The following is a 19168-nucleotide window of genomic DNA, read 5'->3' as shown; positions in this document are numbered from 1 at the left end:
GAGGCAGGAAAATTATAATGCAGATCCAGTCGTAATGAAAAAATTAATAGTCAAGCAACTAGAGTAGTCATATAATGACAATAAAACAACACTCAACATCCTAGTAAGACAACAAACATAAATTCGGCTAATTTAATATTTTAATACAGAGAAAGCTAACATGCATAAAAGAGCAAAATGATGGCTCAGACGCATGATTTACAATGCTTTTACTAAGGAAAATATTTATTTGCTTGCAGAAAACAGGCCAAAAACAAGGCAGAGTGATTTCAGGAAGATCATTTTTAAGAGCCTGAAATTGCATTGTGATGCAGGGAAAGTGTAATGTAATTAAGACGCTGCCAAATACATAAGAAATGCACATCATTACTGACACAGACATCTGAATGCATCAGGTCAGGAAAAAAACATATCTTGTTTCCAGGATAAAAGGATGGAAGGCATACTAAAAATAATAAATAACAGATCCATTTTACGGGGACGCAGTGCAAGTGAGTCCACACCACGCCTGAATGCAGATCGCTCAGGACTCCGGTCGTCACAACCGTTCATATCAGAGCAAGAGAACGCTAGACTTGTCAGCGAGCGTCTTTTACTCCCAGAAGAGCACAGATGGGGGTTGGATGGTGGCCAGATGAGGACAAAAAGGGCCATCTGTCCTTAATAAAGAGGGCAACATCATATGAGGGACTTCAGAGAAGGAGAGCATCCATCCTTTTCATGTCAAGTCCATACTGTCTCTCTTTTAACACCCTCAATGACAAACATCTCCATCGATATCAATCCCATTAATTCATATCTCTCCCAACACACTTGCAATAAAGGATACAGCAAATATTTACATATTCAGACAAATGCTTTGTTTACAGTTTGAAGATGGCAAATTTCCAGAGCTTTTAGCCTATAATTTTAATACAGTCTGAATCTTTGCACTGTTTTTATGAATCTTTGGAAAAGGCATTTTGATTGACATGCTACATGATGCCATTTCCATCGTCACGTGAATATGAAAACAGATGCGAATTTTATATATATTACAACACATATTCTCAGTAGCACGGGGTAAATAGGCAAAGAAATGAAAAGAAAAGAAAGAATGAATATTAAAACAAACTGAAAGCATATAACAAATTAAATAGTGTACATGAGTATCAAAATTTGATATACTGCTGGAATGGTATAAAATACATTTGAGTTTTCTGTTTGTTTAAAAAAAAAAAAAAAAAAAAAGGAGATCTAAGTAAAATAGTACTATAAATGTGAAGCCTATCGCCCCGTCGCTGCAGGGATCTCAGGACGTCTCGTTGACGGTCTTGTCCAAATCTATGACTTTAGCAGTCTCGTTTGACCACTTATCTGACCTGTGAAAACACAACTGAACGTTCAACATCCATGTGTCACTGAATCATCCAATGGAAAGCAGCCACAGAAGGAAGGTCGTTACCTGTGTGAGTGCAGGTCTATGACAATGGACTTCTGCGCTCGTATTTCATTGGTGATTAGTATAAGTGGGCGGGGCTCTGCTCTAGGTAGCTCCTCCTGTTCCTGTTTGTGCTGCTGTTCTAAACGCCAAGCCACCATTACATCAGCCTGATGATCCCATTCAGGATAATCCCCACCCAGACCAATGGGATGAGGCTCGTCCAGACCCCCGTGCTCCGGAATGGACAACAGGTTCCGGGACTTCACTGCGGAAATGAGCAAACATCACACTGAAGTCTTTTTCTTATTGCTTTATTATTACTAGATGCTAATTGTGAAGTGTCTCAGATCACATTTCTATCAGGGATACACATGGTCCACTAGATAACTTATTTCAAATATAAATGTTATTGGACATGTTTTATTAAATAAATCATATTATATATATATATATTTAATAAAATATGTTCAATAACATTTATATTTGAAATAAGTTATCTAGTGGTCGCTGGTGTAAATTTTTTATGCCAAAAATCATTAGGATATTAAGTAAAGATCATGTTCCATGAAGATATCTGGAAAATTTCCTACTATAAATATATCAAAACTTAATTTTTGCATAAATCTCAATTTTGAGAAATTGACACCTAAGACTGCTTTTGTGGTCCAGGGTTACATATATATATATACATATTATATATATATATATATATATATATATATATATATATATATATATATATATATATATATATATATATATATAATATTGCAATATTTACAAGCAGTGCTGACAGTATCTGTTCCTTGTCTTTTCTTTTTTTTTTGTGATTTATTTTTGTGTTGGCATTTTGAAAATCAAAAAAGAAAATGACAAAAAGTTTTTTTTTTTTTATTATTATTATTTATTTATATTATTATTTATTCCATTTATTTCTAATAATTTTTAAAAATAATTTAAATAGTTTTTATAATAAATTATATCCTAAGAGGCCAACAGGGAGATTTTTTTTATTTATGTTTTATTGCTGTGAAAGCATATGTCTCGGCTGAGCATTTGTGACTGTATCAACTGAGATGGATATTAATATCAGGTGTCAACAAGGCCTACTGTACTGCTAAAATCTAAAGAGAGTACAGTATGCTTTTATTAGTACAGTAGTTTGATAAAGCGGTGCATTAGCTGAATGAGGCGCGTGGGAGAAACATGTTGTGGGCAGATCAGAGATCGGTAATGATTAAGTGATCGCTCTGCTTTTAAAGGCATGATAATTACTGGCCCACTCCAGCACTGATAATGACTCTCAGCAGCTCAAGAGTGGAGCACAGACCACTAATATGGATCCAAATCCAGCCATTCCTCCATTCTTTAGTCAACAAGAGAGATAGAGAATGAGCAAATTACAGGAGGCTTTGCAATAGACACAAGCAGCAGGTGTGTATTAGGGCTGGATCTATATGAAAACGCCCCATACGACAGCAGCTCTAGTACCTCTGCATTAATATAAAATCCATACTTTAGTCAATAAATACATAGCCTCACACAATTGATGACTTTACTGATGACACAACTTTAATATCAAGCTTGACGGCAAACTAACACAAACAGATGAAGACATACTGTTGAATATATGCAACAGATAAGTATATTATACAAACATTTACTAAACCAATAACTGGAATATATGTATCACTAATTTAATACATGTAAAAAAAAAAAGTTACAGGTAAAACTTATAATTACTTATATTACACACACACAAAAAATCTGACATATACAAACAAATGGCACGTTTAAAGATTAATATTTATTTAAATAGATAATTTAATATAATCAATTATATATTTACTTGCTTATTATAGATTTAATTATATAATGAATATATGAATATATACATACATATATACACACACACTATAAATTATAAATGGATATATAATAATTGAAAAATAATGTTTTTTTTTACATTAAAGCATGTCAACATATTCTATTACACAAAATACACAATATAAAGATTTTTAAGAAAGCATCATATGACCCCTTTCAATAAATCATATGCAATAGTGTACAGTGATCATATATACATAATTATTTGGATATTTATTGTATTTTAAAATATAAAATATATTTACACACACACACATATACACATGTTTGTATAATTACATAGCAAATACATTTAATTTCTAATTAGATGTATCATATATTGATCTTTTTTTCTTAGAGAGTAAAATAGGTTTTTTTTCTAGCTTTATATGAAGAGATATTATTATGACTCGATGTAAACCTATAAATAAATGACCATTAAGTGATGAAGAGAAAAGTTTGTTGTCTCAGTATATTTTAGTTCGGTTAATGCATACCTGTAGTGGTGTACGAGTCCTGTATGGAGATCTCTCTGCTCAGATCTGTTTTCGTGACAGAGGAACAGGGACTCAGGCCTCGGTAGAAACTCCCCAAGAACACCGAAAAACACAGAACCACCACCTGCACAGAACAAAACCAACAGAGAATCAGCATCTCAATACAGCAGTGCTTCTGTCGGTGTTTGCATTAGTCGTCCTCCCGCTCATTCTCTCAGATAAACACACACAGACACATGTGAGCAGATGAGCTGAACGTTCACCATGAGGCATGAGGAGGTCTGGGTGCCCGTCATCCGACAGGACCGCGGGACCTTTCCTGCCACCGCCACCTGCAGCGAGTGCAGCTGCTGCAGCAGAGACCTGACACACACACACACACACACACACACACACATTTACACAATCAATATGCAGCCGTTTGCAGATCATGTATCATCAAGGACCAGAAATTCAACCGGCAACACAACATGTGAGATCAAAATATAAGCTAATGATTTAATGATCATGAAAAGGTTTGAGGGTCTTACTTGTTGGTGCACTCCAGTGTTTCAACTTTCCTGCGCAACTCACTGTTCTCACTGGAGCATGTCTCCACCCTGTGGATACAGAGGATATCACAATGTCACATGCAGATTATCATGAGGGTTTCACGCAGCTACTGAAAACCTCTTAAAAAAATGATTTAGCGCAGTGTTGCCAGACGTACGATAATTATCGTATTTGTACGATAATTTTACCTCTGTACGAAGTACGATCAATAATGAAATAAATCCCGTAATGTACGATAATTTCTGAATTTTATGAAAAGTAAATGATGGTAGTTGCAGTCATAGGGCTTCTTTACTCATACACGAAATCGGCTCATTACAGACACACTTTAAATAACTCTTTTGACTCGTGTAGGATCATTTTCTTCCAAATACGATAATTTTGAACTTCTGGTACGATACTTGGACATTTCCAATCTGGCAACACTGATTTAGCATCAAACTGGATCTGCAATCCATCTTACTTCCATAAGGGGACTTATTTCTGATTGAAAAAGCTCAATTGTATATTTTAAGTATATATTTTAATGTAAATATATACGTTGACATACATATATTTATATTTACAATATATTTGCGACATCTCTAAGAACTTAAGCTGAAAACATTTATTTGTACTTGTATGTTAATTAAATCTGCTGAATATTTATCAGACTTACTTCTTCTCTAAAGCATCCATGTACTCTTTCTTTTTCCTGCGGCTCTCTTGTGCTGAAATCTGAAAATCGTTGTTTGTGCATTTGACATTAATTTTAGTACTCAGATTCGCAGTATGCATCTTTTTACAGTCTGTCACCGACCTTGTTCTTGATCTTTCTGCGGATCTTCTTCAGTGCTTTCTCCTCAGCTTTGGACAGGGGCAGTTTGGTGGGCACAGGATATCCTTCAGCGATGAGCGTGCGTTTCTCCTCCTCCGTCAGCAGGAGAGGACCGGAGCCCTGCAGTTTCTGTCAGATCAGACCAGAGGAGGTCACCTGACCATCTTTTTTAATAAAATACAACAGGTCCTGTCTTTGTACTCACATGGGGTGCAGTCAGCAGAGGAGAGCTGGAGAGGGAAGACGGGGGTCTTGGCGCCACCTTGAGGACAGTGGGGGTCTGTGTGGGACTGGCAGGAGCACAGGGGTGAACCGGACTCTGACTGCCCTCCGAGTCGCTGCTGTGAGAGCTGGGAGGAGTCGGTGGCATCTGCAGAGACTCCAGGCCTGAAGAAAAACATTACAGATTGATTGTGATCCGTCAAATTACTGCTTTCTGTGGTCAAATTCCTGCTTTATGAAAATCTTTGGCTTAAATATTCTATTATATATATATATATATATATATAAACACTTGTGTATTTGCATAAAATTTTTATTTGCATAACATACACTTGTGTATTTGCCAAAAAAGTAAAAAAAAAAAAAATTAAATAAATAATAAAGATGTAATAATAAAAATATTTTAACTGAAAAAAATATATAATTATATATAATTATATATATATATAATTTCAGTTAAAATATTGTTATTATTATTATAGATTATTTCAATTAAAATATTAGAATTATTACATCTTCATTATTTATTTTACAATTTTTGTGTACTTTTTATTTTGGCAAATACACAAGTGTAATGTTCAGTCAGCGGGTCATTATTGAAAAATAAACCCATTCAAGATGATTCAAGAGCATCAACAGTTGACCAAGTGACAGTATGCTATTTACTCTATTCATTAATGTGTTCCGGTGTTTTCATTTTGTGCAATGATGCACAAATGTCTGAGACAGTGTTTTACCTTTGGGTGAGAGGTTTAAGAACTTATCCACCTCGTGTGGCTCCAGTTTAATCTGAGAGCTGAAACTCTCACGGTCCTCCTTCACCTGCAGATATGAGGAGAAATCAGCACTTCAGTAAAAGCCCACTGACTGCATGGCTGCCATCACATGCTCACTCATGCCGAGCACTTTAACCTGTGTGGCCTGAGGGAGAGTCAGTGGGGCGTCAGTCACGGGCTCAGAGACAGGACCCTCGGGGGTCAGAGTGAGGGTCAGGTAGGGCAGCAGGACGGGCGACGGGTCACACAGCAGAGGCTCCATCTTCAGCCCTTTATCTTCCTGCTCCATGGGCCACTCATCATTGTCTGTATCACCTAAAAATACACATGTAATTGCATTTAATTCAGATTTCTATTATCAAATTGGAAACCGTTTCTGGTCGAGTCTTACCGGCGTCGCTGTCAGGCTCTCCGGGCAGATGGGACAGGGGCGACTGTGGGCGCGAGTCTCCGCACAGCGAGTAACTGTGTTCGGCTTGAATGTGTGGCGGCACTGGAGACACAGGGGTCAGATCATCCTCTGTGTCCATAGCATCACCACGGCCGGACAGGAACGGGTCGCTTAACAACTGCCCCAGCAAAGCCTCTTGGGACAGATCATCCAGCAGCTCGGTGAAGTGCTGCACAGAAAGAACACGAATTTGAAGGTTAGGATCAAGAAAAGCTGTGACTTCAGAGCTAAAGAGACCCTAATTTTGGACCATAAAATGCCATGTTTAAACTATTAAAGTTAATTTTATTAAATGCATATTTAATTCCATTTTTTCTACTTTTTTTTTTTTTTGTAAGTATACATGTAATAAGTTTTTTTTCCCTTCTCAAACAAATAAAAAATTTTTTTAAAATGAATTATTACATTTGTTAATTTTTTGTTTAAATTTAATTTCATTAATTTAAATATTTTTTAAATATTGTTGTTTAGTTATTTGTATTTTATTATTTTTTATTTTATTTTATTTTAAAAGGAAATTAATTTGTTTTAATATTTTAAATATTTTAACTACTTACAATATATGCCCACACATGTAATATTTTTCTTCTTAAATACATACAAATAAATTATTAAAATTTTTAAACCAATAAATTGTATAAATTATATCAAATTGTATTATGATTACAATAATGACCACAAGACTGTATATTATTTACTGTACTCAGTAATGCACTCCGATATTAATCATAATCTTTAATTACAGTGCAATAACACACAAAAAATGTCTGAAACAGTGTTTTACCTTTGGATGAGAGGTTTAAGAGGTTTAAGAACGAGGATCAAGCTGTGACTGTAGAGCTAAAATGAAGTGCTCATTAAACCGCAGCTGGTTAAACAGGCCTTAATTGCAGACTGTAAAATATATATCAGCACATTTCTTTGAAGATCTGATCGAGGGACATACTAAACATTATAGCAAGTACCCACAGGGCAACCCTCTCCACCAATCAGAGTGCATCAGGCTGCCTCTCATCCAATCAGACGCCTGGATACTATTCCAGTGAGAAGGCTGAGAGACAGCGGCCTCCCTTCTCCTTGGCATTCCTATGGGTGCCGCTCCAGCCCCCCAGCAACAGGTTTAGACAGGCTGAGGCGCTTCCAGACATTCATTTCATCTCTTAAAAGACTTGGGCTGACTCAGGTCAGCTGGGTTTTCTTCTCAGCTCTTCTCTCCAGCTGCTTTTCAAAGGAATGTCCTGAATTCAACACGTTAAGCTCAGTCTACAGCATTTTTGACTCATTATCATTAACAAGGATGCTCTTGAATCATTCTTAATGAGATTATTTTTCAATAATGACTAGCTGACTGGTTATTAATCATACTTATTACATTTGTACTTAGTAAAAACTGAAAGTTTAAACCATGTTTTTTTTTTTTTACAATACAGGCATTATATACTATAGAACATTTATATTCAAAATATAATTTATGAATATAAAAACTCTCATCTCCATCTGCAGAGCTGAGTCAGAGTCCAGACGGCTCTTCTGCAGGAAGAGGCTCAACGCAACGCAGACCTTCAAACTGTTCATCTGTTCATCTGCACAGCCACACAGTGCGATACGAAGGTCTTTGGCTTCAGCCAATCAAGACAGATTACAAGATCAAACAACGCTGCTTTGACTAGCACAACCTGACAGAAGACGACATGATGCTTGGTGCTGCCGACTGACAGTAGTATGGCAAGCAACATACTGCACCAAGAGTCAGAAAAATATGAATTTTTGTTTGACTTAATGACCAACCATGAGTTTTTGGCAGTTTCAGTAACTGAAATGCATACATGCTAAAATGCATAAAGTTTACTCTTTCAAGGCCACTTAGACACTAGATATTAATAGAACATTCATGTTCATACTGAGAGAAAACATGCATCTTCCTTGTAACCCTAAGTGAAAAGGAAGGTCATTAGAGATGATTTGGAACGCTGTTCATATACAGCAACTTTGCACTTCACACAAAAAGTGAGAGTTTGCATGACTCTAATAAGCATAAAATTACACATATTGGGTGTTTTACATTGTATTTTTATTTAGATATAAAAATGTTTCAAATCAACATTTATCTCCAAGGATTCAGCAGGTTTTATGAAAGCCAATGCAAAGTCTTAAGTCATTTTTTTTAAGTTTTAAGTCAATGTTAATAGTACTTCTTAAAAGATTCTTAAATCAAGATACACTGAGAAACAAAATTACATAAGACGTGTTATTTTCTGAGAAAGAGACCAAATTGTAGTGAGCTAATGCTTAAAACAAGAACAAATATCTACTGATTGCCTCAAAAAGATGTACTTAAAGAAAGGGTTTTCATCACCTACTGATAGAGGTTTGTTCTCGTTTTAAGCATAAGCTTACTTAATTGTGTTTAATTTCTCAGAAAACAAAACTTCATATCTTCATTTTGCATCTCAAGTAAATTTATTTAAGGATTTTTAGACATTTAGATAAACAGGAAAAAAAGACAACATTTCTGAGGAAGCATATAACATATGATGCCTTAACTTGGACTATGAATTTAAGGAATTCTGCTCTGATCTAAGACATTTTAAGGCCTCAGTTGTAGAAGGGAAAAATAAAACTAATGTAAGAACTACAGAAACCCCGTTTCCCACTTTTGCGACGTACTGTGGGATTGCATTCTCCATAAAATACACAATGTTGATTTAAGATACGCTCACATTAACTGTTGTTCGGTGAAATTTAGTCATTTCATTATGAATTCACACAGATTTGGCAACGGGTTCAAAAAAGAAAGCTGCTTACAAATGCAATCAAGGCAGGCAGCTCACAAGGTAGAAAAATGAGTTAAACAACGTCAAACTGAGCAAACCAGTAAAGAGGTAGAGTCTAGGATGAAAATGGAGAGAAGCCAACGTATAGGATCAATTACAGACTGATTCAGATGTTTACCAAGTCAAAAAAACAGAGAGAAAGACAAGAAAACAGCTAAACCAATACACAAAGCAACAAGGAGATAGAAACCATTTGAGAATGCAAGAGACAAAGTTGCTCTGGAATGCCTTGCCCTACATTTCCCAGATTCCCACTTTTGTTCCTCAGCAGCAGCTCTGTCTGTGCACATCATGGTGAGAAAACTACATCTGGAGAGAAATGCATGCAGGTGCAGATGTTCCTGAGCCTGCCGTCCACCAAAGGCACAGTAATTGTGTTTGCATAAACAGTTCTCTTGCTTGAACTTCATATTTGGCAAAGAACTACTTTTCTGGAATGCCGTCTTCAGCCCCAAACCATAGCATAAAAACGGCAAGCTTTTTCAAGGCCACTTAAGGTGAACGCTTCATGTTGCATGAGGAAGCAACTGAAAATTGCAGCAGTTCAAATCAGGTCAGGAGTGGGTGTTGAGTGACATAACATGTCAAAGCATTCGCACCATTCATTTCTGTTTGAATTCACATACGGTTTATGGCCGTAACAAAGTCACTGTATTATTAAGTCATTGCTGATATGCAATTACATTTGACACTCTTGAGCATGCAATGATTATGATGATTGCTGGAAATTGCTAAGTGTCGACTGCTCTCTTTGAGAGAAATAGAAGAGAGCGTTTCACTCGGAGGAGGACAAACGTAAATTTTCCTACAGTTTGAGGAAATAAATTATCACATCTTAGTGCCTGGTCTGGGATCAGTTCCCTTACAGCAATGGAATAGAAGTGCACAGCATACTGCACAGTCTATATTTCACATAAATACCATCAGTAATAGTCTTGGAAATTAGGTTGTTTTGCATTTTAATGCCAATTCAGAGCAAAACTGTGTTACTTAGGAAGGTAAAACTAAAACAATGATGGTCAATTTTGATTCTGCGATACTTTGTGTGATTTCCATGCCTTAAGAAAACACCATATAAACATTAAAGACGATTTAATTTATTCTTTTCATTAAGATGATATATATATTTTTAAAAAGTAAAAAAAAAAGTTATTCTTGGCAAATATTTTATTTTATTTAAAAAATGTTATACGTATAAATAGATAGATGGACAATGATAGATAGATATGCACAAAATATATAATATACAATATATATTGTAATTCAAAATATTTATACTATGAGAATGAGGCACAAAATTTATCACTACAGTAAAAAATCCTTCCGTTTAAGATTTGATAAAAATAAAAAATCTTATGCACCTTACACATAGTACTAATGAAGTATGAGTAGTATGCTGATTAAGTAAGATGCTCTCCGTTCCATCAATATGAGTGTCTGCATGAAGCTGGGTGGATTTTGGCAGTGAAGGGTTCTTTGTCCGTAGTTTGGATGGGTGTAAGGTACATGTTTCAATGGGGGTACTGCAATATGACTCTTTCTGAGTTTTTGCCCAGCTGGAGAATCCGAATAGTTGTTGGAGCCACAGAGGCTCAGAGAGTTGTAATGACAGAGACGCTGGGAGTGGCATTGGTGGATTCAGACAGCGGCCTGTAATTTGTTTAATCCTCTCAAGGGGGCCGTGAATGTGTGTGCAGGAAGAGGAAGTTTAAAAGCCAAACAAGGACACAGATGATGCAACCCTTTAAGCAGAAAAACAGATGTGAGGAAAGACGAACCCGCAGGAGACAAAGATCAGCGCTGGTGAAGCTGGACCTTGTCCTTTAGACACCACTGGATCTGATGTTCACACTGATGTTAAGATCTATTTACTTTGGACTGGAGAGCTTGAGGAAAGCCAGAAGGTTTGTCCTCAACAACACACTGAACTTCCAGCACAGTTGACAGATCACTTCTAATGTTGTTGTACAAGAAATGTCTCAATTTTAAGTAGTATTCCAGGACAGGAGCCAAAGCTGAGTAACAGTGTCCGAATTACCCAAATACAAAGTTAACCTGCCCTACAGGACATCTGTTTAAAGTTTAGAGTTTAATGTGTGCCTGCATTGTTGTAGTGAATTCCATGAGTCCCTTTCCATGTGTTTTGAATCGGCCTGGTTCTTCTGTGTAACTGTTGAGCGTAAAATGTGTCATCTTCCGCTTAGTTCAGTGAAAGTGGCCTTAAAGGGACAGTTCACTCAAAAAATGAGCATTAGCTGTTAATTTACTGACCCTCAGGCCATCAAAGATTAAGATGAAAGACGTTTTTAGCTGGAACTGGTCCTTGGTTGAGTCATAAAATGTGGCAACATGTGTTTGACAACAAAGAAGCACTAAAAAGAACTGGTTCAAAAGAGTGATTCGTGTGCGATAGCTCAGACTGATAATTTCACTTCATAAGACCTCAATATATTGCCTGTATATGCTTTTTTGTCTCTCAAAGTGACAAAAGCCACATTTTATGACTCGCCAAGTACCACAGCTTCTGCTAAAAATCTTCTTTACTTTTGTACTGAAGAAACAAACTCATCTACATCTTGGATGGCTTAAGGGTGAGTAAATGAACAGCAAATGTTCATTTTTGGGTGAACTATGCCTTTAACAGCAACTGTGCTGCGAATTCACAACATGACTGAACACATCCTGCAGATTGGGGGCATCCCATCCTCCCTTCCCCCTGCGGACAGTGATGTGTGAGTGTTTGGGGATTCAGGAAACGGATCCACTGGAATCAACAACTGGCCAATAGTGACCTTAAAGGATGCTGGACGTAAACATGCAGTGACAGCGGAAAACAAATAAATCCCATCTGGATTGATTGGAAACACTTGATCACCAATCTGTTTGATCTTTCAGGGGAGGAACAGGAAACCTCAGACTGAATGGAGTGAAAGACACCCTGCATGTCCAATACACAAGTAGCAATGGCTTAAATGAGCAATGTACACTGCTATAACATGCTATCCATTTGCACAGAAATTAATGGGCAAAACTAGGACTGGGAATAGAAAACGATAACGTTCAGTGTGAAAAGCTTGAATTCAGAGAAAAACAGTATTGACTGTATAGATGTCCAGCGCTGACAAACAGGAGAAACACTGTGCACAACAAGAATTCAGTAATTCAGTTTTGAAGCAGTTTTTGAGCACTTATGTCAGTCTACATATCTGATTGTTTGGTTTGTCTCCCATAACATTACAAATAAATGAGATGATGCACTTTTTATATGTAAAATATTTAATTTACTGGATTTTTGTTTTCAAAAACAAATTTTACATAGATTATTTATCAAATTTGTATTAAATATTTGTTTAAAATAACAATGTGGCACACTGAATTTGCTAATAAATAAAAAAAAGTAATTACCAACATATTGTAACACGTTACATTAAAAAAAGTAGTATTTTTCTTGTAAAATGTAATTCAATGTTTGTTTTATTTACTTTAAAAATAGGTATATTTATATTAAACACTTTAAAATATAATATATAAAATGAATACATGTATGGAAAAAAGTTATATATATATATATATATATATATATATAAATAAGGGGGAAACCACTGTGCTTAAAAAGTCAAACTCGCAGCTCACCAACAAAATCAGTGGCTTAATCAGTGGATTAAATTGTTTCTCAAGCAATATTATACTCTCGAAGGTAATAACCTTTACTGCATCGCAGCACCTCCACTACAACTTACAACACCGGCAAAAACACATTGTTTAACTCAAAGAAAGATCAGCTTCTAAGGGGCACTTACAATGACTGGCCAGACAAGGCCGAGTGAAACCACAAGATCATGATGAAGAAAATGAGACACAGTAATGAGTAATGAATGTGTGTGCACTCAACCAAGGTTCATGTTCAAGTTTCAGCTCATACAAACCATCCATTCAGAGCAAGAGAGCGAGAATGTGCGTCGCAGAATGATGCAGCCTGCAAGAACGACGTAGGAAAGCCCTGCCCTCTCGGAGAACAGGCTGAGTCTGTGTCCACTCATCCCACAGAGAGCAGAGGGGATAATGCCAAACACACGGAGCACAGAGGGTTTACAAACCGCCTGCCAACAGACTCACCCCCTCCCGTCCCATAAGAGTTCTCCACTAAAGCTTGAGTCATCACAGTACCACGTGATTCCTGAGTGACAAATGTGGAACCCAAGATCACTCCATCCTGACACGCTGTGCACCGTCAATAAACTGACCTGATGAATCATCACACAAATCATCAATATGTAGAATACATTAATTTATGTGTGTGTGTGTGTGTGTGTATATATATATTTTTTTCTTTTGCTATTTTCGTATGCTGTTATGCGGTTGCTATGTCATTTCTTTCTGGACACATTTTTTTATAATAACTTAGAAGAATTTATTCTTGTAATTTATATTATAAATTAAAAAGTTATTTTAGTATCATTTTAATTCCTTTTTTGAAACAGTCTTTAATTTATATTTTCCATTTTCATTTTAATTCTAGTAAGTTGTAGGAATTTTGTTGGGGTTTTTAGTGTAATTTTTTTGTTTGTTTGTTTTTTGTATAAAACTCAAAATGAATTTTATAGTTTTATATTTATTTTGGTTAACGTTTATTTTATTTCAAATAACAACTGGTTTTATTTTAATAATTATTCTTAAATTGTTTTATAATTTTATAAATTTTGTATATATAATATATATATATAAAATATTTTATAAATGTTTTAATATATATAATTTTTAAATAATTTCAGTTAAGATATTTTAGCACATCAGGTTAAACTAAAAATTTAAATGATAAACTACTAAAATAATTGTTTTTTATATTTTTTTATTTCATTTAACATTTTCTTTAAGAAACATTTTTTGCTTCAGTTTTAGATGTTAAATTGAATAATTGTTCAATGAAAACAATTATTTATATAATAATTTATTCTATCTATCTATCTATCTATCTATCGTTCATGGATCACTTTAGTAATGTTCACTCAAAAACTGAGGCACATAAACTCAAAGAGGCCTAAAATCAATCCATCCAAAAAAAGAAGTGAAAGAATTGAAAGAAGACAAGCTGCTTAAAAGATTGAATCCAATATTTGGTAATGATGAGACATTGTTTTGTATGCCGGCTGATTGATTTCTATGCATGTTTCTCCTATGAAACCTTGCTTCCCTAAACAACGATCATGTCATTGACCTAAATGGGCTATCAGCTGATCATAACATCAGACCATCAGCTGGGACTAATGAGAAGTTATGCAAATAAGTAATGCACTACTAAAGCTGAAGGCTTACGACTTAAGTTTAGTGCAGAAACTCATGCCTTTCCTCATACTTGCTCTGGTTTCCACAACAGGCCAGGAAGAAGACCCCAGTCTGACTCTGCATGAGATAATGTGCTGTCCAGTCTAATCGTGTCAGTGTGATTATCAGCACTAAGAAATGCTTAGCATGACGGCTGAACTGCTCCCATCAGTATCTCCTTAACCCCTGTCCTAAAGCAGGGATCGAGTCTTGGATTATGTAGTTAGTTTTAAATCACCTGAAATATGACAGCTGACTAGAGCTTAGATTCTCTGCCCGAACCCGAGCTCGGGCACGGGTCGGGCCGATATTTCCCGCCACCGTCCTCGGGCCGGGTCGGGCCCTTGATAAAGCACGTCACGTGTCATGCCCAGCGTCTCGTCCATTCGCAGTCTCGCATCACACCTGCTGTGCGTGCTGTACTATTCAGTAGATTAAGTGCAACATGGAGCTTGAAGAAGCAAAGAAAAAAATTAAAACAGGAGAATTAACTTTGAGCAAGTTTGGAGGAAAATCGGAGGTATGGAAACATTTTAAACTAGTCGTGTGGAGTGACAACATATGTGTTGGCTTTGTCTCGTGCATTAAATGCGGCACGCATATATATATATATATATATATATATATATGAAAGTGAAAGTGACGTGACATTCAGCCAAGTATGGTGACCCATACTCAGAATTCGTGCTCTGCATTTAACCCATCCGAAGTGCACACACACAGAGCAGTGAACACACACACACACTGTGAACACACACCCGGAGCAGTGGGCAGCCATTTATGCTGCGGCGCCCGGGGAGCAGTTGGGGGTTAGATGCCTTGCTCAAGGGCACCTAAGTCGTGGTATTGAAGGTGGAGAGAGCACTGTACATGCACTCCCCCCACCCACAATTCCTGCCGGCCCGGGACTTGAACTCACAACCCTTCGATAGGGAGTCCGACTCTCTAACCATTAGGCCACGACTCCCCTTTCTAACCATTAGGCCACGACTTCCCTACGGTATATATATATACCGTATTTTTCAGACTATAAGTTGCACCTGAGTATAAGTCGCATCAGTCCAAATATACGTCATGATGAGGAAAAAAACATATATAAGTCGCACCGGACTATAAGTCGCATTTATTTACAACCAAGAACCAAGAAATACATTACCGTCTACAGCCGCGAGAGGGCGCTCTATGTCTTCAGTGTAGACTACAGGAGCACTGAGCAGCATGGAGCGCCCTCTCGCGGCTGGAGACGGTAATGTTTTCTCTTGGTTCATGTCTCTCGGTTCATATCTCTCGGTTCATGTCAAATTAATTTTGATAAATAAGTCGCATCTGACTATAAGTCGCAGGACCAGCCAAACTATGAAAAAAAGTGCGACTTATAGTTCGGAAAATACGGTATATATATATATATATATATATATATATATATATATATATAACTGAGCAGCTCCCCCGTAGCCTAAATGATCTAGCACAGCAGCACCTGCGGTAAAAAAAATAATAATCTGGTGCCGCCCCTGGTTATAACGGCCCACATATTAAAAATGGTCGGGTTTAAATCGGGCTCGGGCTCATAATTACAGTGAACGTGTCGGGCCAGGCCGGGCTCGGACACAACGTGCTCGGGTAGGGTCGGGCTTGATTTGTTGGGCCCGATCTAAGCTCTACAGCTGACACTTTAGTTAAAGAGTAAGTGGCAAAAAAAAGCCCATTATACAGGAAGGTATGAACACACACCCTATACACAAGATTATGAATGAACATAATCTTCACAATGCATGTATTACTAGGCCTATTAAGTCATAAAAAGGGCATGTTCGTATTTCTTATATGAGATTGTTCTTTCCAGATATGCATTAAGTCAAGACACTTCAGGAAAAAAAAAAAGTATTTTTTTTTTAATTATTGAGATTTTGCACTGTTTGGCTTTTTATAAGGTGTTGTTTCAGACTAGTTGAAAGAAAACAAACAAAATACACTTTATTTTGCAATGCAATTTATCTATTTGCATATGTAGTGTACATATCAATTAAAAGCTAGAAATCTCCACCTCAGTAGCACTTACATACATAAACTTAACAGTTTTATTCCCATTCATATTCAGAAGGATTTGTTCATACAACATTTACCTGATTTAAAAATATATATATTTTGCTGAAAAATTTACTATTTTTTTTTTCTAACTGTTGACTGCATTTTCTGATAATGATAAAAAGAGAGATATCAAAAATCCCGTGTAAAAAAAAAGAGAAAACTAACATTAACAAAAAGAATTGTAAACTTGTCTTTATCCAATCTTCAGACTTTTGTTCTGGAAATGTATGCATATTTAATTAGATAATACCTCATTTTTGCATTTTGAAACAACGTTTCTTAAAACTTGTAATACAAATAAATTATACATGTCTTAATTTAAACAGTCAACTGGGGAAGTTTGAAGATCTCTATTGGTTAAATATTACCCTTATTGACCTGGAATGCCTCAAATTTACAACACAAACTCAATTACGAAAGTCAACCGTCATACAGTTGAATCATAATGCAGAAGGAAAACAGTCTAGATGCAACATGCAAATGTAACAGGCTGAACCCACAAAGCAAGCTGTAGTCTTTCCAACTGAGAACAGTTTGCATTGTTGTATTCAATGTCAATAAACCCTGGGGAGCAAAAGTAAAAGTGAGGAGAACCGGCACACGCGCACACCCATGAGGTGGGGGAGCGTGTGTGTTCAGATGGGGCCGATGGGAACATAAAACAAAGACCCCATTCTGCTCTAAAGGTGAAGGAGAATATGAACAGTTCATAACTTTCAAAATGCATATACAGATCTACTGGAAGTGTATGTTATCGCTCTGATACTGCTGGGTTATGAATCCCAGACACACCAACACTGCTCTGATGCGGTCTGGAAAAGGCGTAACCTGTCGTGTCTGGTAATTTAATGGGATCTCAGCTTAGAAACTGCTGTTAATGTACCACACATCTGGAATTAACTTCACTCAGGATCATACATCTAGGAGACAAGTTCTGCGGTGTGAATTGTAACAGCATTCAGGCCCTAGTATCAAAACATAGTGGTATTTGTACACTGCAAAGGCGACATGGAAGCGCTTCTGACGTGGGATTTAGCTGTCTTTATAGACAGACTATTTAATGCTGCTCAGAGGTGGCATGATCTGAGTTTGTGTATATAAAGTATGTGTATAAAGACACCTAAATGCCACTTCAGAAGCGCTTCAATGACGCCTTTGCAGTGTAAATTAGGCATTAAGCGTAAAAAAAAGGACTTAGAGACCAAAAATACACTTTTCCTCATGCATTCACGAACATTTTAACCAAAATTCACTGCTGTACAGGGAAAAGAAAAAAAAGTACACTGGTAATGCACCAACTACTCAACAGTGAAACCCCTAATTAGTCAGCAAGTAAAGGCCCCTTTGAGCAGAAGTAGGAACACAAACCTATTATTACAAAACCTGCAACAGCGCTTCATTTTCTGACTTTATCCAAATGGGCTAAACTTATCTGCATTGCTTTGTGTGGCACTGCATAAGCATGATACAATCACTGGATGACTGCACCATCTGAACTTTATCCTTTGGAGCCAAGTGGAACCCACTGACACATTAGCGTCTCTGTGCACGACCAAGTCAAATACACGCTTTTCATATCCAAATGTAGGAAATTATTAGGTTTCGAATGCATTTAAATGCATTCTGGATGATCTCACACCAGTTGCAACAAATCAAAACATGCGAGGACGGTATAAAAGCAGATGGCAATGGTGTCACGGCATTATAAGATGATTCCTACTTACAGTGCTGTATAAAATATCGCTATCCCCGGGCTCGGACAGTTCGCTGAAATTTTTGTCCCATTGTAAAAACGGTTCCCCGCTACCCATTATTTCCATTGCTTGATCTGCGTCTGTAGTAAAGCGTCAAGCGCTGCGTCGCTTCAAAGGCTCCAAAAAAGACTATTCGTCAGCGTATGCGTCAAATAACACGTCAGATCGCTATTCGGAGTTAATTTTGTACTGTCAGCGCAAAGTTGAGTATAAGTTGTGCGTCTGTCGCCAGTGTTTTCGGAACTTTCCTCTCAGCTTCCTTCCTTGAGAAATGGCAGGAATTCGGGGGCGGGGAAATGATGGGAGTTGCGAAATTTGTTTACAAGGGACTGTAACATTTCAGACATTTGCGAGCAAACTTTATCATGTGCACTTTTCAATGAGTTTATATTTTGCAATGCTGTTTGTAAACACTACCCATAAAAATGCCATAAAATGATACTTTTCTATCATATGCCCCGCCCCTGGAATCCGTGTGGCGACCAATCAGATTAGCGGTTACGTTTAAAGCTCACGAAAATCACGGACAGGACGTCTGACCAATAGGACATCGCTATTGTATG

General features: G+C 36.8%; 1 protein-coding gene across 1 annotated transcript; it reads right to left on the bottom strand.

The window, feature by feature from the left end:
- Positions 1-197: 197 nt before the first annotated feature.
- Positions 198-19094, bottom strand: LOC132098677 (cyclic AMP-responsive element-binding protein 3-like protein 2). The gene is made up of 12 exons (XM_059504787.1): positions 18576-19094; positions 6545-6773; positions 6290-6468; positions 6115-6199; positions 5361-5542; positions 5138-5284; positions 4997-5055; positions 4317-4385; positions 4050-4149; positions 3787-3910; positions 1445-1688; positions 198-1361 (listed from the first exon to the last, which is right to left on the bottom strand). The coding sequence occupies exons 1-12, from the start codon at positions 18669-18671 to the stop codon at positions 1292-1294; spliced, it is 1584 nt and encodes a 527-aa protein (XP_059360770.1). The 5' UTR covers positions 18672-19094; the 3' UTR covers positions 198-1291.
- Between the last annotated feature and the right edge of the window lie 74 nt (positions 19095-19168).

This window comes from Carassius carassius, chromosome 22 (assembly GCF_963082965.1).
Source record: "Carassius carassius chromosome 22, fCarCar2.1, whole genome shotgun sequence".
Taxonomy (NCBI): domain Eukaryota; kingdom Metazoa; phylum Chordata; class Actinopteri; order Cypriniformes; family Cyprinidae; genus Carassius; species Carassius carassius.
The sequence above is the reverse complement of the archived record's forward strand: the minus strand, read 5'-3'. Positions and strand labels throughout refer to the sequence as shown.

Coding starts and splice junctions, on each gene's coding strand:
- LOC132098677 (XM_059504787.1), bottom strand. CDS start 18,671: ATGGAAATAATGGGTAGCGGGGAACCGTTTTTACAATGGGACAAAAAT. Junction 6,469..6,544: donor AGAGCCTGACAGCGACGCCG/GTAAGACTCGAC, acceptor GTGTATTTTTAG/GTGATACAGACAATGATGAG. Junction 4,386..4,996: donor ATGGATGCTTTAGAGAAGAA/GTAAGTCTGATA, acceptor CTGTATCCACAG/GGTGGAGACATGCTCCAGTG.